This window comes from Vidua chalybeata, chromosome 24 (assembly GCF_026979565.1).
Source record: "Vidua chalybeata isolate OUT-0048 chromosome 24, bVidCha1 merged haplotype, whole genome shotgun sequence".
Lineage (NCBI taxonomy): Eukaryota > Metazoa > Chordata > Aves > Passeriformes > Viduidae > Vidua > Vidua chalybeata.
In genome coordinates, this window is record NC_071553.1 from 3,408,941 (window position 1) to 3,431,585 (window position 22,645).

General features: G+C 47.1%; 2 protein-coding genes across 6 annotated transcripts in view; one reads left to right on the forward strand and one right to left on the reverse strand.

The window, feature by feature from the left end:
* Window positions 1-15,530, reverse strand: part of SRGAP2 (SLIT-ROBO Rho GTPase activating protein 2) — a 105,071-nt gene extending 89,541 nt beyond the window's left edge. For 3 of the 4 annotated variants that reach the window (XM_053963822.1, XM_053963821.1, XM_053963824.1), the window contains exons 1-2: window positions 15,453-15,530; window positions 13,475-14,053 (exon numbers count right to left, since the gene is read on the reverse strand). In XM_053963822.1, coding sequence (XP_053819797.1) covers window positions 13,475-13,541 — 67 coding nt within the window. In that variant the 5' untranslated portion in view covers window positions 13,542-14,053; window positions 15,453-15,530. Of the gene's footprint in view, window positions 1-8,002; window positions 8,038-13,474; window positions 14,054-15,452 lie in introns of those variants that run through there. The other variant, XM_053963823.1, reaches the window with a different exon arrangement.
* Window positions 15,531-15,819: 289 nt separating this feature from the next.
* FAM72A (family with sequence similarity 72 member A) lies at window positions 15,820-21,682 on the forward strand. 2 transcript variants are annotated; one of them, XM_053963783.1, is made up of 5 exons: window positions 15,820-15,868; window positions 16,508-16,590; window positions 17,430-17,507; window positions 18,726-18,850; window positions 20,376-21,682. In XM_053963783.1, the coding sequence occupies exons 2-5, from the start codon at window positions 16,526-16,528 to the stop codon at window positions 20,465-20,467; spliced, it is 360 nt and encodes a 119-aa protein (XP_053819758.1). In that variant the 5' UTR covers window positions 15,820-15,868; window positions 16,508-16,525; the 3' UTR covers window positions 20,468-21,682. The 2 variants fall into 2 exon arrangements, with proteins under 2 accessions (XP_053819758.1, XP_053819757.1); XM_053963782.1 differs by lacking the exon at window positions 15,820-15,868 and having other exon boundaries at window positions 15,883-16,590.
* Window positions 21,683-22,645: the final 963 nt, after the last annotated feature.

Genomic DNA, 22,645 nt, shown 5'->3' on the forward strand with positions numbered 1-22,645 from the left:
AGAAAAGTGATTCATCCTCCCACTCTGCATCCAGGCTCCCGTTTTCCTGCCAGAGCCCACCACCTTTGGCAGCTTGGAGCACTCCAGCACCGAGGCAGGAGTCACTCCCAGCCCTCCCAACAGTGGGAACATTTGGTGACATTTCCACTGCTACAAACAGGGAATGAATTTGAATCAGGACCTATAAAAGATGAAGGTTGAGTCATCCATGCTGACTTCTCGTGCTCCAAACTGGGTTTTTTTTTTGCTTCTTCCCCGTTTGCTGCATGTGAACAGCGTATTAAAGAAAATATCATCAAGGAAGCTCTTAGCGAGCAAAGGGAAAAAACAGCCTCAAAAATGAACTCACTGATGAATTCTCTTCTACTTGCTGTGCTCACTGGACTTCTGACTTCATCTACAACAACCCTGCCAACAGGAGAAAACTGAAAATAACCTCTACCCAAATCAATATGACAGCAATTAAGCCATTAACAAGCGGCTTGGTGAGTTCAAGCCATGAGCCTGGAGTATGAAATGGCATTTTAAGCCTTTCTAGGGAAGTACCACTGCTTGCTGTTACAACTCTCCAAAGGCTTGAATGGATGGTTACAGAACTGATGCTCAAAAAAGCTGCATCTGGCTGAGCAAGAGAACTGAAATTAACCCAAAAATAAAACCCCCACACCAGCAAGTTAATAGTAGGTGTAGAAAAAATATTAAGCCAGCCAGTGTGCAGTATTAGTTTATTCAGTTTAACCACATTATTAACCAATTTGCCATCAGTAATAGAAGCCATCCCCAGTGTCACCACTAGCACAGAATTCCCAGTGTGCAGAAAACGCTGGGATGAACAGCCTGACCTCAACACAGAAAATGAAACCACCACGGAACCAGGCACTCGCTGAATTTCGAGTCCAGCCTAATTACTGCCAGGGCAAAGCTGATTTCTCTCTGCTCCTGACACACTTTTCCCCTTCCTCCAACACACCTGATTGCTGTGCAGCGTTTTCCTTGTGTGGGATGGCAACAAACACCAGGTCAACACCTTCAGCTGGGTTCACAGCCTGTGGGAGCGCTGAGACAGGAGCAGAGCAGCCTCCTGCCCCTCCTCTTGCTGGGCTGAACAGGGCAGAAAGCAGGAGGGCATTCCCAGCACTAAAAATAAGGAGAAGGTCTCTGCAGCACAGGGAATCTTCTGTTTGCTCTGGCACCAACCCCTCTTCCCCACACACACCCCAAAAATCCATCCCCCAGCAATGAGGGAGCCCATTCCAAGGAAACAGTTTGTTCTGCGCAAGGAAAGGACAAGGAATCAGTCCACAAATAGCTTGCTGTGCTTTCTCCACCCCAAAAAAATACATTTAACATTCCCAAACCTCCTCCTGTTTAAATTTAAAAGCTTCCCAAGGCTCAAGCTCAGTGGGAACAGGGAAGGTTGGCTTCAGCACGAAGGGTTCCTCACAGATGTGGGGAAGTGGCAACACAATCCCAGTACAGGAGGTGGCAAAATGAGCATCCTTCATGTTCTCACCTGGCCTCTCTTCTTGGCAGCTTGAAAGATTTCAAGATTTTAAAATATAAATTTGACATCCAGGACTGGCAAACCAGTATCTCTGCCAGCACTGAACTTCACACAAGCCTCCCACTCCTAAAAATAAAACTTAAAGAAAACAGCCATTCAAACTCAATCCCAGCGGAGCAAAAAGAACTTTGGGAGAATCACAAAAAAACTGACGCTTAAAAATAGCAAACCTGATTGTTTGTGTTGGGAGATTTCAGGGGAGTGTTTATTTCCTTCTTAATCCCCAAAACAGCGGGAATCAGAGAGGGGAAAAAAGCGAAGGGAGAAAGGAATGAAAGCAAGGGATAACTGCAGACACATTTCAGCTTCCTGACAATCTGACTCCAGACTGTACAAAGTTCTGACTCATTCCTGGAGTTGTTTTTGATTGTTCTTTGCAGTTCAGTTTTATTTGAGGGATGAGCTGCATCCCCCTCTCCCTGTTCCCAGCTGATCCAGGGAGCACCCTTGGCTGGACAGACACCTCATTCAACATCACCCTGGGATTTGTCCTTCTGTCCCCTCCAAAAAACCAAAGAGAACCAAAAAAAAAAAAAAAAATCACAAAGTAAAAGCACTGTGCAGTTATCTCCTCTGTCCAAGTAATTTTCTTGAAAAGAAGAGGCACATCCTGTCCAGCCACGCAGGCTGCACTGCCAGACAAAAAAAACAAGATATAAAAAAGTTCAGTGTTCTCTCAACATGTTTCAAGATGTGTAACTGAATCCCATAAATCTCACCAGAGACCTTGATTTAGGTCATTTCGAGTAATTCACTACCATTTAATCTCCTCACCCACTTCTGGGCTGCTTGGAACACAATGGCTGAGCAAGATGTGCTGAAAGCCCCAGTTCAGGGAGCCAGGGAACAGAGACTCCCAAAAAAAGATCTGGATCAAGGGCAGGAGGATCCCTGGCCTCAGCCAGGGCAAAGAACAGCTCTGACACCGTCACACCAGAAACAAAGGCTGGTTTCAACTGGATGCTCTTTCAGTGATCATAAATAAACTTTCCAAAATGAAAATGGATTTGATTTTAAAGGAAAAAAGCAAATTTTTATTGCATACATGTTATAATACACATGCAGTTGTGTATTTGATTTGCTAATAAATCAAACAATATCAAATTGAATAATTTGATTATTTAGCTTTAAGGCGGCTGAGAAATAACGTTCATAGTGTTTAAAATGTGCCACAGGAAGTTTCAGAATCAGAATTCTCTGAAAGACAACCCTGGCTTTTGGGTTTCTTGGGTTTTTCAGGCATCAAAGATGCAAGAGTTCTCAATTATAATTATTATATATGACGTAAAAACTCCCTCATTTACACTAAGAGGCAAGGGAGACCAAAATCTAAGCAGAGATAAGATGTTGAATGAAATTTAGAAAGTGATGCAGTAATAAAATATAAACTTCAAGAAATCTGTGATACAGCTGAAGAGCTCTTTATTGTATTGAAAAGAACATTGTGCTTGGGCTACTTCAAACAAACCCAGATAAATAAATACTTCATGCATTTTTTGATAAAAACACAAAACCAAAAGTGCTTTCCTATCATCTGAAAAAAAAAAAACACTCTCTGTAAGAGAAATGAGCACTCGAAATCTAAAAAAAGTGAATAGCCAACAGGCTTTGGTGTTATTGCCATAAGCAATGAGACTTCAGGGGGATCTTTGCTTTATTGACAAAATCAGCTTTTAGAGAGGCACGCAACAAGAAGCAATGAAAAGAAAAAAAAAAGGTGGGAAGGAAAAGGAACCTGTTTGCCTTGTACTCCTCAGAGCTGGATTTGTTCTCCCTATCGCTGTCAAAGACTCAAAGTCATTCTGCAAACACAGCACAACCTCCCCACAAGACAGCCCAGGCAGGGCTGGCTGGATGCTGATGGCTTTCATTAAAATAAATAATAAATAAATAAATAAATAAATAAATACAATAAAAATCTACTTACTCTTCCCATCCCCTGCACACACACCTGCCCATGCAGGATCCCAAAGCAACCTCCTCCTTGCAAGGAGAGGCATCGATCTTTTGGGACTGATAAATGTGTTTAAACAGTCAACATATAAATAATTCCTTAGAGCAAGCCTTCCCCAAGATGCAGAATCCCTAAATTAAAGGTAACAGCAAATTAGCAGCACTTTCATCCCAACCATGGCAGCTGGTGGAGCTGGGTTTGGGAGAGGGTGGGGTGCAATGGGAACTATTTGCATGAAGCCTGATCCTAAAACCACTGCAAAACATGGGAGGGAGCTGGAAAAGGCAACAGAGCTGGGAGAAAATTATAGCTGCTCCTCCAGCTCCCAGCCAGTGCTTATTGTGGAACTCACAATTCAAGGAACCTCCAGCAGCACAAAAACAACATCAATTCTTGTCCCTCCACGTGGGATATTGGGTATTGTGGAATTGCCCAAACCTCCATATGGGTTTGTCTCGTTCCTCCCCAAAATAACTGATGGGAGCCTTGAATCTGGGTCCAGTTCTGAGCCCCTCACTTCAGGAAGGACAAGAAAATCAAGGAGTCAGGAGCAGCCAAGCAGCAAATGGATAAATCACAGCAGGAATGCCCAACTGTTCCAGGGTGTTCACCAGAAAACAGCTTGGAGTTCCAGAACAAAATAAAACAAAAAAAGCCCCAACAAAACCAAACCAAAACACTTCCTTCGCTGCCAAAAGCTGTCATTGCTTTCAGGGCATTAAAAAGAAAGCTCTACCTGCAGGGATTTTCCAGAGGGGCCAGTGCCAGAATTTTTTCCTAATTTAAATCTGAAACCAAAGTACCACCTGAATTTCCATGGACAGGTTTGGTGGGAAGAGTTTTTAGCCAAGATTTTCAGGGAGAAAGCGTGAGAAGTGGAAATCAATGGATGCAAGGAGCCCTTCCCAGCTATAGTCTATGAAGTTCACTGTGATGGAGGAAATAATCTGACATAAAGCCTAAATTAAGATTAATTCTTTAAGTATGAAGAGAATGGTTATAAATGTGTTTGGCATTAGGCAACTGGCCTAAGTAAAAGGACTTCTCTTATACTTTTGTGTAAATTAATTTATCATCACAGTCAGAAATTAATCATATCATGGAAGGTAACACCAGCATATGGATTGATAAAAGTTCAAACCAACCTCAGAGCAAACACAAGCAATCTGGATGGCATAAGGAGGGAGAAAAGGCAATTTAGCAACCAGCAATGAGCCTTCACACACACAGGAAATAAAAATCAGCGCTCTAGAAGTCAGCTCCAAGGGGTGCTCAGCCCTAGTTCTGAGTTTATCCAACAACCCTGGTCAGCAGAGCTGAAATCTTTGCCACCACAAGTTCCCTGCTCAGGAACCTCACACATTTTGCACAGACAAAATTTTGCCTTGCAAATAACCAGAACCCAATAATGTCACAGCTCTGATGAACCTGGCAGAGCTCACACTATTTAAGCCTCTCCCAGCCTGTCTGTGGGTGCTGTCCATCCTCCCTTTTTCCTTTTTTTTTTTTTTTTAATTTCTACAGCACAACTTACAAGCGCTGAAAAAAAGAAAAGGCGAAAAAAAAAGAAAGAGAACAAGGAGTATCCAGAGTTTTTAGACATTCAGCTCCAGGGGGAAAACACGAGAGCACAATTTCATTCATAGCAAGCTGAGTTTCCATCCAAACATCATCAGTGTATCCTGTGACCTTTGTAGTGCTGCATTTCTCCCTCCTTTCCCCCTCCCTTTTCCAGCTGCACACTTTAAAGTCCTTTACTGGCAAAGCCTTTTGTTCCTATTTCAGCATCTCTCTGCAGCTCTGGGTTCCTCCCCGAGGAGCTGGGACACACACAGCCCTCTCTGCAGCACAAATACTGGTGGGCTACTGGTGGTTTTTAGAAGGGTAACTGGGATGAAGCCTCTTCCTCCTTCACCAGATGGAGAGAAGGCAGAAAAGTTAGGAAGGGTTCCATTCATGAAAGAGACCAAAGCAAAGCCAGGCTCCTTTCCAAAACCACTTCACAGGGATGTTCATTTATTACATTTCTGAGTGACTGCTTATCACACACTGGGGAAAAACCTCCACGGGCCTGCTCAGGGATCTGCACCTCCACACTCTGCTTTGTCACTGTCACTCATTCATTCATTCATTCATCCCCTGCACACCTTAAGGAAAATTGAGACTTTTTTCCCCTCACAGCAACAATGGCTGCTTCTTATCAATGTGCTTGTCTGTCCTCAGATTTTGATGCATTTCAGGCTCATCAGACTTGTCAAAACACACCCATGATAATTTGCTTTATGAGTCACGGGTCTGAATTTACATTTGCCAATAACCAAAATAATACGTAGATAAATAAACTAATCGATAAATAGGGAGATAAATAGGACTTTGACAGTGGATTTGCCCAGTGCTCCAGCCAGGAAAGCAGCCCTGCCAGCAGGAAGGGATGTCAGCATCTTGGCACATCCAAACAATTCCCTGATTCTGCTTTACAGGCACTTGATACAGCTCTGGCTTCCCAGGAAGGTGGAAGAGCATCAGCTTTGCAGCAAGCTTCATCTCCACTCAGGGATGGTTATTCAGAGTGGCACCCATTGCCTCGGGAGCAGCTCACTCCTCACAGATGTCATTTCCCAGGAAAACACTTGAGACAGCCTCCTGCAGCCCTTCCCAGAGGAACTGGGCTGGAAGAAGGAGAATTGTCACACCCCAGCAGCCACCAGCCGGCCGTGGTGGCCACAGCCCTGCCCAGATTGAGGAATTCATTACACCTTGCATGAGTGCAAGTTTCTTGTTTACATAATCCTATCCTAAAGAATTCCCTGTATTTTACCACAAACAGTGCTAATGAAATATGTGAATAACTCCCCTTTTTATTTTTTCCTAGAAGCAGCAGAACTGTGTAAAATGTGTTTTAGAACCACACACTCAGAGCAGCAGAACAGCTCCAGCGTGAAATAAAGAATTGATTGCATAAAGAAAAGGATGTTGTGGAATTTCCTAATTTTCCCACCTGAACTCACAAACTTAGAGCACACCCAGCAGTGGGACTGGACTGCTGGCCCAAGACACACTCAAGGACTCATTCCCAGGCAACAACTGTCATAATTTTAAGTAGATTCAATTTGCAAGCGCTCCCCATCTATAAATTGCATCGTTCCACGGTTTCCTCCCTGCAGGAAAATCATCATCCAATGACAGCAATATAAAAACAAACCAAAAATCCTTCCCTACTTGCAAGAAGCCAAGAAGCTCTTCCTGGAAAGTACTATGATTTAAGGGAAAAAAAAAAAAACAAAAAAAAAGAAAAAAAAAGTCAAAACCAACATCAGATGTAGCAGGACCAACCAACTCGCCCTGCTGCAGCAGTTCAGGGCTGGAGACTGAAATGCACGCTGGGTTTGGAGTTAATTTGGTTATTTGGCTCCTTCTCAAGAGTCAAAAAGCCAGAAGCTGCTCATGTGCCACAAGGCAGCTCCCCTAATTCAGCCCATTTCACACAAATCAATGTGAAGCATTGCTGGAAACCCTTAAAGAATAAGAATTTCCCTACGAATTAATTAATTAATATAGAAAACCCTAAGAATTTCTGCAGCACATTTAGCAACACCTTCAGAGAAGCTGTGATTAAACTCAAAAGCAATACAACTGGGTCAGAAGATTTCCAGTTTAACAACAGCAAGTAGTTACTTTGATGGCAAAAAAAAATGCAATTTTTTAAAGGGTTTAATCCATTTACAGCATCTTCTTGGAAAAACACCAGTTGAGCTTCCTCACGTTACATCCATATGGTTCCTGACTTCAAACACATCGAGAGTTTCAATGACCATTATCCAGGGATTTCACAGAAAGAAGGCCCTGTTTGGTCGACTGGAGCATTGCAATTTGGGAAGAAATTGGGAAAAAAAGGGGAGAGAGAAAGTAAAAATGGAGACTGGTCTTTACTGATGGAATTACTGCAAGGTCAGGACCCTTTCTCCCATTTTCTTGCACACTTTTATCCCACAGTAAATCCCCTAATTGCATTTGCTTCCATCGCCTACAAAGCACTGACAGCGTTCCAAGAGCAGGACACCCGTGATGTTGCAGGAATTCTCAGAGAGAAACCATGAAATCTGTGAAAGTCATACCAAAAAATGAACTAAATAAAGTCGTGAGTAATGAATATCAACTGTGCATGGCACAGCAAAATCCATTCAAGGGAACATGTGTTTGAACATACTTTCCATCTCAACAAAGGTTCAGATTTTTCACTCTTCATAACGACAGCTGAAAAAAAAAAAGTTGACCAGGCAAAGAGATTCTTCCAAGTCAATCCCCAAAATGGCCAAGAAAAATTAGTAAGGATTTAAAAAAAGAATAAAAGAGGAGTCGAGCCTTTTAACTGATAGGAAAAGGGAAAGATACTAATTTGTAACCTCACCACGAAAGGAAATCATTTAGAGCTACGGAAAAATGTCCTGTCCCTTAGCTGGGAGTCAGGGAAAACTGGCTATTACCAGTAAACTTTTTATAGAATCCTACTGGAGTTACACTGGCAATTCCTTCTGCTTTTGGAGGGAACTGCAGCACTTAAGAGGATGGAGTGGTTTGGTCAGCTTTGCTCTCCAGCCTTCCAACACCTGATGAAACTGAAAAAAAAAAAAAAAAAAAAAAAAAAAGAAAAAAAAAAAAGGGGATTTTGGAGCTGAAGAGGAAAGAAGGCAGACTCTGCATTCCTTCACCTCTTTCCATCCTCATTAATAATCCATTAGCAGGAGTTGGACACAAAAACACAAACTATTGCTGGAAGATCAAGGCAGTCTCCCAACGCCCCCTTCCCCCTTTCTGGCACCAAGGCTGCTTGGCCCAATCCAGCTCCAAAACTCAAGGGATTAGCACTATCAGGAACTGCAGAAAACCAGATGATTCCACAGCAATTCCAGAGCAAGAGTTTGGAGCAAGTCATTGTTGCAAACAAATGGAATCACTTACAGGCACAGAGCCGTGATTAACTGCAAAAAAACCCTTAAAAGGTAGTTTTACATTTTGAATGGGAACGTTAATCCAACGCCCGCAGAGTTAAAATATCAGAATTCAGGATTGTTTCACTCAACCACACCGGGGTGAGTGGCTGAAAAGTCTCTTTACAGGGTGTATTAAAAACTCTGGGAATCCCACCCAAGGATCAGTCACACCAACCTGGTGACCTGAACAGGTGGTGAACACAAAAGAGAAATCAACATTTATGTGTAACATCAACACCACTGAAAAATCCCAAAGAGCACAGGTTCAGCAGTAAAATAAATGACAGCGATTTCAGCTCATTCATGTCAAAATCTGAAGGCTATTCTGTAAAAAAAAACCTGCAGCCATTGAGAGAAATGCCAATTTTTGGTTCAAATCATCACCAAAAGCATCACACTTCCCCTTCCAGCCCCCAGATTACAGCTGCTGAGCCCATCACAGCTATTTTTGCCATCTTTCACACCCAGAAGGGCTGGACCAGTTGGGAGAGTTCACCAGGATTAAAAACTGCCGAGCATCCCTCCGGAAGATGGACCATACAAATGAGATTTCCACACAGCATTTAAGGCAAAAAAATCACAATCAGATCAGACACACTCTCAGATGTTCAACATACAGAGGGAAAAGGGAATTATCCGAAATTTATCAGCCATTTTGGGGAGGTTTAAAGGAAAGTTAGAGACATTTCAGTAGCCTGAGTGTGATGGCAGCTGGGAGGTTGCCTGAAGTTGTTCTTATCAGGAATCTTCCCTTAGCAAAGACAAACTCAGCTCAGCAACCACGCAGCCACCTCTGGGCTCTGCTTGCTCCTGCTGTAAATTACCTCATCCATTTGTCATATTTTTAGCACTTTTTGGGCTGGGCTGCAGGATCTGCAGGAGATGCATTTTAACCTTTGGTAGCGACTACTCAAGGACAGAAGCGGTTTTATGAGCCCTCGCTGTGTAAAAAAATGTCAGTATTAAATTTCTGCAGCTCAAACCATGGAGCTATTTACTGAAGCTTTATACAAACTAATTAAATATAAGGCTCTCGTGGGACACGAGGAGAAAGAAAAGGAGAATTAAGAGATAAATCACTGGCTTTTCTTTCCTCAGCAAGTGTACACTCCAATTTAATATATTAAACCAAAAAACACCCTGACAGTCCTTGCCTGGGCACAGAGAGGCAGCATCCCAATCTCACATGGAACACACTGCACAGCATAAATTAATTATCTCTGCCTCACCACAACTTGCACAAAGGAATTGGGAGAGACAATCCAGACAAGGGGATGAGCTTGAGATATCAAAGGCTCCATATGGAGTGAGGGAATCTCAGTTTGCAGCTTCACAGGGCTCCCAGGCTTTGCGAGCACACGGCACCGGGAGGTATCAAAGGAGCGCTTCCCTCCCCTGCCGGCCCCGGGTCATCCTGGCAGGAGAATCCCTGCTGGACACGGATTCATGCTGGAGCTTCCTCAAAAAAAAAGCCCTCCAAGGAGTCCCTCTCCAAGAGCAGAGAGGACAAAGCATGGAACCAGCGGAGGAAGGCTGGAGGTCAGCGCAGGCGTTGGGGAAATTCAGCGTGTCTGTGGGTTAACGCCCTTCTGCAGGAGAGTGGGGTTGGAGCTGAACCTCCAGATGTTGGAGCCCATGGGGTCACTGGGCAACCCAGCACATCCTCTGGTGGTCACTTAGAGGGTCAGACTGAGAACTCAAGGTCCAGCCTGGTCCCAGCCACCCGCACAGATGCACAACCAGAGTGGACAGGTCACCCGAAAGGAGCTCCTCGTTCCCTCCACGCCCCCTGACCGCTGCGTGGTAACTTTGGTTAGAGAAATCTTCAGCTTCAGAAATTAACTTCATTCAAATGTCTATCTCCCCACACACACAAACCACGGGAAGAGCCAGCTACAACCCAGAAGAGGCAGAGAAATGGCTGTGGGGAGACAACAAATACCTACAGCTCATGGTTACAGGAGAACAGAAAGTGTCACTCATCCACACCCCATCCCTGGAGGTGTCCAAGGCCAGGCTGGACAGGGCTGGGAGCAGCCTGGGAGAGTGGAAGGTGTCCCTGCCCTCGAGATGAGCTTTAAGGTCCCTCCCAACCCAAACCATTCCATGATCTTTTGCCTTGCTGCCCCTTTTTCAATAAAAACCACCAAGCTCATTCAGCAACAGAAAATCAAAAATTTTGCCTCGCGATGATCTATTAATCAAGCCATTCTTTAAATGGTTTCTGATTAACCACTTAAGGCTATTAAATTTTTAAACAAAGCTCCATCATTCCATTAGCAATCATTTAAAGTGCTTAAGGAGGTGTTTGTGGATTAAGGGCTTTAAAGGAAGCCTCTAAACAGAGCCAGCGTGGAGCAAAGCACAAGAAATGCCAAAAGTTTCTAAATGCCAGCACGAAATACCCGAGTTTTCTCATCGGAGGAGCAGATGCCACCTCACAATTCGTGTAGCACGCCAACACGTGATTCATCTCACCCCCACAGCCACTGCTCCCCTTCCCAACTCGGGGAAAGGATTTCAGAGTTAACATTTCCATGCTGCTCCCACAGCTGAGGGCAGAATTGGATCAGGACACCAAAATCACTCTGTAAGAACCTCGGTGTGTTTGGTGATGAGGCAGCACCACCACACTTGAGGATTTCAATGGATTCAGCAGCATCTCATCTTGCCACTGGGGTGGAGAGACCTGCACATGCCTGGAACTAGAGCTGAGAGATTCCCTAAGGAATCACAGCAGTATCCAGCTCAGAACTGAGCTATCTCTGGGGTTGTCATGGTTTTGCATGAGAGACATTTAGGGAAGTGATGTAAAGCACAAAACAAGCAAAGGTTTGTGGTGTTTTGAAAGGAGCAAAGTCTCCCTCCAAAGCTGGTACCTACAGGCAGGGAGACAAGGATCCCCATTGCCAAAGCAGCTCCTGAAAGGTCAGTGCTGGGTGGAAAAGGGAAAGGAAAAGCTCTAAAATAAAGCAGGGGATGTAGGACAGGGCTGCTACAGGACTGTGCTGTGCATTTCTGAGCTGTCTGGTCCCTTTACACCTCCCTGCAAGGAGGGGCAGGAGATGGAGCAGCACCTCCTTCCCCAGAGCCAAAGTGGGAGAGGGACGGGATGAGCATCCCGAGGTGAACACATCCCTGCCCTCACCCTAATTCAGGAAGGAAATCCCCTTCTCCCAGCTCCTCCTGATCCCTTCACACGCTTCCGGCCTCCTTAACCTCCTGCATCTAAAAGAGCAATGCTTTATAATGCCAAAAAGCAAATAAAAAAACCAAAAAAAAAACCAAAAAATCAGCGTGCCACTACTGCAATCCACTTTTGGGAGCACATTTCCAGGTGCATCGACAGCCCCAGAGATGAGCTGAGTTCTGGCAGCAACAAGGAAGGCTCCTTCCCATTTTCCTGGTCTCTTGTCTGAAAAGGCAGGGAAGGATTTCTAATTCATGCGAGAGCTGAGAGGTGAGAAGATGCGCTTTGCTAATTCTAAAGCCTCCTTTCCGTGTTATTCCCAAATATTGTGACTGCGAGCTCGGATCTATCACGCACATTTTGATGGGGTAAATAATGAAAGAGCCTACAAGCCTCTAATTTTACTCTGACTGCAATTCCCAGTTCCAAAGACAGCTCGAAAACAGGAATAGAAACTAAACCAGTAAAAGAGAAACACGCCCTTCTCCATTTCTAACTTTAAGAACCTCAATATTAAAAAAAAAAAAAAAATCAAAATAAACTCTCAACACAGCTTCCTATTTGCTCAAATAAGCATTTTTCAACGTAAGTACCCAAACTGCTTCTAGGTGCAGGGCACTGGGGTCAGGGTAGGACATGCCTTGTAGGACAACACGTTTGAATGATTTGCAACCAACAAGCAGACCCCCTCCCCTTCCCCAGCAGGAAAAATAACTGAGCACCTAATTGCAAAACAATATCTTAATTGTCAATTTTAATCTAGGTTTCCTACTCGGATTTAAATCTGGCTTTTTTTTTTCAAATTGCATTGATTTAACTCAATCAACCCTGCCCGAAGGCCATCTTTCCTGCATGCTCTGAGCATACCAAGCAAGTTTTAACCAATTAGATAAATCACTGAATCTCAGAACTTCCTAGCAGCGACATAGCAAGCCATGCACAAGCCCTAATTATTCTTTTAAATACGTCTTATCCTGAAAACTTCACAAAAATAAGCAGCTCAGGGAGGGGAATTTCACCATCTTTAATTTTTTTTTAACCTAGGGCACATGAAACCCAGCCAGCTGAATTCTGCAGGAGACTTGCATGGTCACTGCAAAGCCCACTGTTTAAATCTCTTTATTATTCCCTGTGACGATGGGAATAACGCTGCTGCACGAGTTTTATTCATTTCCCTGTGTGTGTGTGTACACCCACACCCACACTGCAGCCTCGAGGTGTTACACTCCAGCACGGCGAGGAAAAGCAGGGAATTGTGATGGACTCACCCCGAGGAAAATCCTGAATAATGGAAGTTTCTAGCACAAACAGCTTCCCAGGGACCCTGGAGCACAGTCCCCCATCAGCAGCAGTGGAAATATGCTCCTGTGACACTGCACAGATTGTTCAAAGATTCCCATGACAGGCAGAGGATTAAAAAGCAATTCCCTGCCTCTCATATTTCACATGCAAAGCCGTCTCTGGGAAAGGCAGGCAGGGAAAGATGGATCTCCCCGAACTCAAAAATGTGGCTATTCCATAAGAAAAAAAACAAAAAAACCAAAAACAACCTCGTTGTGGTACCTTAAAAACGGCAACACCAAAGCAGGAACTACCCCATGGGGACAGACACAGCACTGCAAACCCGACCCAGCTTTGTATTCCCAAAAAAAGCCCTGCAAATTCCAGGCAATCTGCAAATGATTTCCCTCTTCCCCACCCAAACATCCACTGCAAACTCCTACAATCGCCAGGCAGGCTTGCAGTGAAGGGATGGAAAGAAAACCATTCCTTACCTTTAACTTGAGTGTCATATTCAGCTATGATCTCCTTATCCTTTTTGAATTTTGCTGGCGACGTCATGTTTTCTTTTCCAAAAAGCTGAATAACCTCGAAAGAGATCCACCAGAACACGAGCTATAAAGGCAATTTTCGCTCCTCTCAGCACGATGCCTTGGCTTTCTGCTCGTCCTTCCCTCCCCCCCCCCCCGCAAAAAGGGAAAAAAATAAAAAAATCAGTCCATGGAGAGAGGGTGTGAGAGGGAGCACAGCAGCAGGGAAATGCAGATGTTGAGATCAGCGGATGGAAGAGGCAGCAGTTTTGTCTCCCTGCACCAAATCCTTGAGCAGCAGCATCAGCCTAGCGAGATCCTGCAGCCCCAAAGGCTCTTCCTGATCCTCAATAGCACAGCCAGGGAGTGGAAGTCCTTCCGCACATGTTTTGTGTGGGTTTGGTTTGCCCTTTTTTATTTTTTTTCCCCTCTTCTTCTCCTTTTTTTTTTTTTTATTTATTTCTTTTAATGGGCTCGGAGATGATGCAAATCAAATCCCAAATGAGAGCAGCAGCAGAGGAGAAGCAGCTTTGGTTTGCTTGCCTGCAAATACAAAAAATAACAGCAATAATATATATATATATATTTAGAAAATGACTGCTCGCAGCCCAAATTTGTGACGGGGAGCAAAGCTGCCCTGACACCCTGACACTGCAAATCGTCCTTTGAGCAGCAGCAGCGTGAGGTTCCAACCGCAGCCCGGCCAGGTGACCGAGGGAACACGCCTACAGCGGGGATGGCCCGGGCACGGCGGCTCCTTTGGCACATCCCGGCGAGAATTCGGGGTGCAGCTCCCGGGGAAACCGGGGCTGATTTGGGGAGCGGCTCCCGGGGAACCGGGAGTGATTCGGGGTGAAGCTCCCGGGAAACCGGGGCTGATTTGGGGAGCGGCTCCCGGGGAAATGGGGCAGATTTGGGGAGCAGGGGCTCCTCTGGGAGCTGGGGTTCATCTGGGGTGCAGGTCCCGGGGGAGAATCTGGGGTTCATGTCCCAGGGGAGAATTTGGGGCTTATTTGAGGTGCAGGTCCCGGGGGAGAATTTGGGGTTCATGTCCCAGGGGAGAATTTGGGGTTTATTTGAGGTGCAGGTCCCGGGGAAGAATTTGGGGAGCGGCTCCCGGGGGAACGGGGCTCCCTTTGGGATGGGGCTCCCGTGGGAGCTGGGGTTGATTTGGGGTGCAGATCCCGGGGGAGAATTTGGGGTTCATTTGGGGAGCAGGTCCCGGGGGAGAATTTGGGGTTCGTGTGCCGGGGGAGAATTTGGGGTTGATTTGGGGTGCAAGTCCCGGCGGAGAACTTGGGGTTGATCTGGGGTGCAGGTCCCTGGGGAGAATTTGGGGAGCGGCTCCTGGTGGAACGGGGCTCCTTTGGGGAGCGGCTCCCGGGGCTCCCTGGGGTGCCGGGCCCCGCAGCATCCCCCGCTGCCCGCGGGCTCGGCCCCACCGGCGGCAGCCCCGGGCACACCGGGCGCGCCCCCGCCGGGCGGCTCCGCCCGCAGCTTCTCCCTTTTCGTTTTCTTTTTTTTTTTTTTTTGGCTGGGGGGGCGATTTAGGGTTTGTTGCAGCGCCCGCTGCGCTGGGCAGGGCGGGACACAACTTTTCCCCCGTCTTTTCTCCTCAATTTGGATTTCTTCCCCCTTTTTTTTGGGGGGGGGAGGGGGGGAGGAGGGCGGGCGCGCGGCCGCAGCCCCCCGCGGGAGATGCGCGTACGGGAGGAAGAAATAAATAAACACGGCACCCGCCGGATCCGCATCCCGCCCGGGAAGAACAATGCGGGCGGCGGGGAGAGGAAGCGTGGGGGGGTCCCGAAGGGGGGGCCGGGGCTGGGGGGACGCGGCTCGGGGCGCCGGGGAGGCGGCGGGGCCGGCGGCGGAGGGCTGCCCGCGGCCCGCCGGGGGGTGGCACGGGAGGGCCGGGGGTCGGGCGGCCGGGCGGGGCGATTACCTGGGCACTGCGGAGCCGCCTCCCGCAGCCGGGCGTCCTCCGGCCGCCGGCGCCCGCCGCCCGGTCCCCAGCACCGGCCCGCCGCCGCCCCGCCCCGCCCAGCGCCTCGGCCAATGGGCGCGGAGCGCTGGGTATGAGCGACGGGCGTCGCAACCAATCAGAAATGGCCGTCCCCAAGATGAGCCCACCCCCTCTTCCCGCCGCTCGGCGCCCGTGGCACCGCCCCGCCGGCCGAGCGCTGCGCAGGGGCGGGACGAGAGTGTGAGTGACAGCAGATATGACCAATAGAAGCGGCGCAGGGCGCGCCTTTCCACCAATAGCCAGGCGGGAGGGGTGGTACCACCGGATCCTTCAATGGGGTGGGCGTGGCCCTGGGCGCCCAATGGGAGGGCGCGGTCGGGAATTCAAACTGACAGGTGGGAGCGTGGCCGTTGGCGCCGGAGCGGGACCGGACCGGGACCGGGACCGGGACCCGGATCCGGAATTGGGATTGGGATTGGGATTGGAACCGGGACCGAGACCGGGACCGGGATTGGGATTGGAACCGGGACCGGAACCGGGACCCGGATCCGGATCCGGATTGGAACCGGGACCGAGACCGGGATTGGGACCGGAACCGGGATTGAGATTGGAACCGGGACCGAGACCGGAACCGGGACCGAGACCGGAACCGGGACCGGGATTGGAACCGGGACCGAGACCGGGACCGGGATTGGGATTGGAACCGGGACCGGAACCGGGACCCGGATCCGGATCCGGATTGGAACCGGGACCGAGACCGGGATTGTGACCGGGACCGGGATTGAGATTGGAACCGGGACCGAGACCGGAACCGGGACCGGGATTGGAACCGGGACCGAGACCGGGACCGGGATTGGGATTGGAACCGGGACCGGAATTGGAATCGGAACCGGAACCGGGACCGGGACCGCGATTGGAATCGGAACCGGGACTGGGATCGGGACCGGACCGGGGTCCCAGCCGCCATGGCCTCCAGCGGCTGCACGTTCGCGGACCGGTGCGTGAGCGTGCTGTGCTGCCGGTTCTGCCGGCAGGTGCTGAGCTCGCGGGGCATGCGGGCGGTGCTGCTGGCGGACACCGACACCGACCTCTACTCCACCGACATCCCGCCCTCGGGGTAAGCGCCGGGAACGGGGAAAAGGGTGGGTCCCACCGGGGACGGGGTCCTGTCAGCCGCGGGGGACACAGCATCACTCCAAAATCCGCTGTCACCGGGACAACGGCCCTGCGGAACTCGCATCACCCCATCCCTACATCTCCAGCCCCCGGGAATCCAAAATCTCCCCGGGAGAGCCAAAAGCGAGGATGTCCCGTGCGGGGCAAATCCAAACTCCGATTCAATCCATCCGTAGGGATGGCACAGGCTCGGCAGCCACGGGAAGCTCCTCCCGCTCCTTCCCGAAGCGAAGATTAGAATTTGAAATAAAGACCCGCAGACAGAACAAACCTGATCTGTCACTGCTGCCAGGACTCTCCCCCGGCTGGGCTCAGTGCTGCTTTCCCATAGCCAGATTTGAATAGTAAGGAAATCAGGTTGTGAAATGACATGGTAATCAGAAAGTATGGGTTGGAGAGGAGATAAGGAATCAAAGGTTTGGGTTGAAACATCCCAGCCTCTGAGGTGTTGTTCTGTTTCTGAGCTGGGATTTGGCAGCAATGCCCCTGTTCAGGGTTCTGACTGGCAGTGCCACACTGAGCCCCTGAGCACCAAGGCAAACTCTGCTTTTCTGGGCTATTTTAAGAGGATTTTTGATACTCGTGCAATGTCACGTGGGTCTCTTATTAAAGTTTCCATATGAGTGGGGGCTGAGAGTCAAAAGGAAAATAGAACCTTGTGGTTCAAACCACCCAGGGCCAATGGCAGCATCACTTTGTTGTGGCTTCAGCCCGGTGTTACCGTGACACTGAGGCTGTGATCACCACACCTCCAAACTTCTGTACATTTCCTTCCCCCAGCACTGTCGATTTCATCGGAAGCTGCTACTTCACTGAGATCTGCAAGTGCAAACTGAAGAACATCGCCTGTTTGAAGTGGTGAGCTCCCAAGAGGTGGCACTGACGTGTCCCAGCCCCGTGTCCCCTCCTCGCTGTCACCTCCTGCAGCGCAGGAGTTTCGGGCTGAAGGAACAGCTTGCCTTCCCTGCTGCAAATTTAATGCTGCTGGGGAGAAACTCAGCCTGGGCAAGGCTGCCAGGGTATTTCTGTGAGCCCCCAGTGGAAATGTGACAACATTTTCAGGAGGCTGAGTCTCCTGAAAGCTTGTGTGCCACCTGCCCGATGAAATGTCTGCCTCAACGCTGAGATTTCTCTGTGAACAAGGCCCCAGCAAGAAGCAGTTACTCATACTCTAATTAATAGAACATCCTCTTGGCAGACCGGGTTGTTGGGAGCAGATGGAACATGCTGTCGCTGAAGTTCTTGGAGTTCTTTTATCCTCCTTATTAATGCCTGATATTTAAGGGTGAAAACAACAACTCTCAAAGAGCTCGCAGTCATCTGAGAGAATTCTTTCAGCTCCCTGGTCAAGTTTTTTACCTTTCTCAGGTTTGAACAGCTTGGGGGGTTTGTGATAGGGACACCATATTTTGGTTTTTAGACAGAAGTAGAGAAACAGAAATGTCTCATCAGAGCACATGGAAACGGATAAATGTTGTTATGGTTTCACTCTAGGAGAGTTGATGAGGGTCAACAATCTGGCCCAGAGCAGCTGTGGCTGCCCCATGCCCATCCCTGAAGTGTCCAAGGCCAGGCTGGAGCACCCTGGGACAGTGGAAGGTGTCCCTGCCCATGGCAAGGGGTAGAACTGGATGAGATTTAAGTCCTTTCCAAGCCAAACCATTCCATAATTCTCATTTTCATCACTGCTGCTGCTGGTAGCCTCCTGCGCACGGTGCTTGTGTCAGGTGGATTTTGGGTGTGAGGAACTTCTCTGCTGGTTGGAATCATTGGCCTTCAAAAGGAAAACAAATAAAGAAATCCACCAGCATTTGTTGGTATGCAAACTAATCTGGGTTACACAATTTAGGTTACTAAACACTTCTCTGTGTGCCAAAGATCTAAAACTCAGATATTCTGTAACTCCCAACAGATGTTCCCTAAATATTTAAGATACTTGTTTCACCCCGTTCCCTTAACTCTATCAAAACACAAGCATTACATAATGCTCTGGCACTGGGGCTATTGAACTGGAGCTGGAAAAAGCCACCGGGATCCACCTTTTCCCCAGGCTCACTCTTTCCCTTGCCTTTCCAGTGGGAATGTCGTTGGCTACCACGTGATTTGCCCCTGCAAGCCCTGCCTGCTGTCCTGCAACAACGGCCACCTCTGGATGTTCCACAGCCAGGCAGTGTTTGGCATCAACAGGCTGGACCCTTCTGGTGAGGGACACCTTGGTTTCCTTCCCTTTCCCTAAAATCCTCATCCCCCATCACAGAATTCACAGAACCACCAGGTTGGAATCACCTCCAAGATCATCAAGTCCAGCCCAGCCCCAACACCTCAGCTGAACCCTGGCACCCAGTGCCACATCCAGGCTTTGTTAAACACACCCAGGGCTGGTGACTGCACCACCTCCCCGGGCAGCCATTCCAGAACTTTATCACCCTTTCTATAAAAAATATATAATATCCTAATATCCAACCTAAATTTCCCTTGGCACAGCTGGAGGCTGTGTGCTCTGGTTCTGTCAGCTCCTGCAGACAGAGCCCAAGCCCAGCTGAGCACAGGCACCTTCCAGGAGCTGTGGAGAGAGCTGAGCTCACCCTGAGTCTCCTTTTCTCCAGGCTGAGCACCCCCAGCTCCCTCAGTGGTTCCTCACAGGGTTTGTGTTCCAAACCCCTCACCCCTCGCTGCCTCCTCTGGACGAGGAGGAGGAGGAGGATGAGGAGGAGGAGGAGGAGGATGAGGAGGAGGAGGAGGATTTCCCTTCCTCTCAAAGCAGGGAGGTGATGGACACCCCTTCCTCACCCTGACCAGGCATCCCAGCTTAGCCCCAGCCCCTGGAGGGAGGCTGGCACGTGGAGGAAATGTCACTAATCTGGAAAACCACTCGGGGGGGGCAGCAGTGAATGAAAATTTCAGTGTAAATCACTCTGCACCCCCCCTCTGTGGACAGAAGTCAGGGTTTTCTGCAGCTGTACAGGACAAACACAGCTTTATTTGTAGTGGTGGGGATGGCTTTACTGGGCTCTGGGGATTTTTGAAGGAATTTTGAAGGAGTTAGAGATGGGACTTGTGAGTTTTTTAGATGATGCGATTTATTTTGCTTTTTTTTTTTACGCAGACAGGAAGGGTGAGTTTGGTTTACATCTTTACTGTGTGGTTCAGAAGGTTACAAGATCCTTAATTACGAGACTTGTTAAAGATTTATTAAATAATAAAACACTGCTAACAGAAATATTTATTTTAACTTAATTTTTAAATATTTAACTTAATTTTAAAGACTTAAACTTACAGTTTAAATCTGTAAGATTTAACTTACAGACTTATGCTATAGTGAAAATTTTCTTAGCCAATCATGTCATGACACACAAACTTACAGCACTGCATTCTAAACTTCTTGTTTACCTTTGCAACTACTTTTATTTTTTCTGTGTCTTAAACTCTAAAACTTTAAACTTTCTTCTTCTTAACGTGTTAACAGAAATAATATTTCTGTTATATTTATATAATTGGTTATATAAATATTTATTCTCTGAATTGGGCTAAAAAATAAACAACAACACTCCCAAGATCACTTTGAAGGAAGATAGAAAATAGGTTTATTCACCATGGACGTGACTTCCTGGGTTTTGCAGGGATTATTTGCTCTCAAAACAGACAGTTGTGCAACTTAAAAATAAGGTCACAATCCAAAAATATCTCTTTTTTTTTTTTCCCCCTCCTTTGTCTCCTTTGCACCAGGTGTGAATGCATTGCTGTGGGGCAACCTGCCCGATCTGGAGGAAAGCACAGAAGACACGTCCTGCACCTCTGAGGAGGAGTACATCAGATAAATGTTACCTGCAGGATCTTCCCTCCTCCTGTGGCCTGGCTGGCTGCTTTGCATTTATTTAATTTCACCTGGTGGCCCATCAGAGTTTAAACAACAGGGGAAAAAAAACAGGAAATCTGGAAAAAAAAAATCCAAAAAAAGGGGATTTCTTCTTGCTCTTTCCCTGTAAGCTTCCCTGGACTCTGCCTGAGCAGAGATACACCTTGGAAATGCCAACACAAAGTGCATTTACTGAGCTCTGTTTTGCTTTTTATTCCTAACCCTCTACAGCTGATAATCCTTCTTTTCTTCTTCCCCAAAGCACTTTTCACAGTGCAAAACCTCTCAGCTGCTTCCAGCTCGAAGGAATTTTCAGGAATAATCAGCCAGGTCTGGGAGAGCTCAGCTCTGTGCTCAGAACTGCCTCAGAGTTCTGCTGCTCTGCCTTTGGAACCTCCCTGCACCTGAGGCACCCCAGGATGCTCCTAAATGTGCCCTGGGAAGCCTCTTAGAGCCTTTCCATCTTTATTTTTCAATACTTTCAGGGTTCTGTCTCCACAGAGATCAAGTTTGTGTTTTTTCTCCCTGACAAAACCTAAATTCTGCAGTTTCTCAGTAGAACTTCAAGGCTGCACTGGAATTTTTGTTCAGGGCAGCACTAAAACCCATCCACTTTCTTATATATATATATATATATATATATATATATATATTTTTTTTTTTTTTTTCCCTCTTCAAAACAAAACTCAGTCATGAAATTGGGTCTTTTTAGAGAAAGGAAAAAAAAAAAAGTTAAATATTTGGTGTTCATGCCTGATTTTCCATCCTGAGCTGCACAGACAATCTGGTTCCTGTTGGTAATGAATTCAAAGCTCATTTTCTGAGCTGTTAACAAACCATGATGTTTTATTTCTGTCCCCTTCAGCTAATCACCTGAAGGCCAGCAATAAAAAAAGCCCAGATAAAATCATACCAGAGAACAGAGGACACTTTTAAATTTGGATTGATGCTGAATAAATCACTCTGTAGCCTCTTGTGATACTTGAAAGGGGTGCAATGAAGACAGATCTGAATTCTCAGTATTTTTACTGCTCGTTATGTATTTCTTAATTAATGGTACTACCTCTTCTGCACTGTTTAAATGTATGTTGGTGTATATTTGTATGTTTCTGTCTTGTTTTGAATTCCTGTGTTGTGTCTGCCCAGGAAATAAAAGCTTTGGACTCTGGAGTCTTCAGGGCTGTCATAAATATGGATGTGTGATGATATCAGATAATCAAAACAATGAAACAGCATCTTGGATTAAAAGAGTAGAATAATTAGGGTTTTAGTATTACGAATTTGTTTTAGACAACCCAAAAATAGAATTGCTTCAGGCTGACAAACCTGACAGTTTCTCAGTCTCAGTTAACCCTTCTATAACTCAGTATCCCAATTTTTGCCAGGTTTCTGTGATCACTACAGCATCAAGCTGCCAAGGTGACACCTCAACAATTTTTTTTCCGGCAGAATTCATGAGCTAAAAATAAATCTGATTGTTTTTGCATAAGCACCACAATAGTTCAAACAGAATTGTGCCTGTTGCCACTCCAGCACTTGTTGTTTGTAACCTTCACCATTCTGAGTCAGCAGCTCCTCTCCCACAGGGAAGCAGAGGATGAATTCCTCCCCATCAAATCCATAATTCTGTTGTGTTTTTTTTTTTTTTTGCTCCCCATCTGTACACACAGAACTGGAAGTTCTACCATGAGCTCGCTCAAACAGGCCTGTGTAATTAAAGCAGTTCACCTCATCAGCTGGAAATTAAGAACGAGGCAGCTTTTGAAGGAATTCAGTCCTTGCTGACAACAAAGAAGTTGTAGGTATTTTACACAAAGTGTGCAAACATCCCCTATTGCCCCAGCTGTCAGGAGTGTCACCAAGGTAATCAATCATGTCCAGGGCTGCTCCTTTCTGTCAGAAATTAAAAAAAACTGGCTGAGCAGTTTGTGTTAAAGCCACAGCAGCTCATTCACAGAGCCCCAAGGTTTGGGGTTCAGTTTCTGAGGATCACCACGGTTATGGGCAGATTTTACCCCAAACTGGCACAAAACCAGATCAACACTTCTAGAAACACTCCCAGGTCCTTCACCCCACCCAAAGCTGTGTTTGTAATAAACAGCTCGGGCCTCTGCCTTGTTTTCTCTCTGGTTTTTGGCAC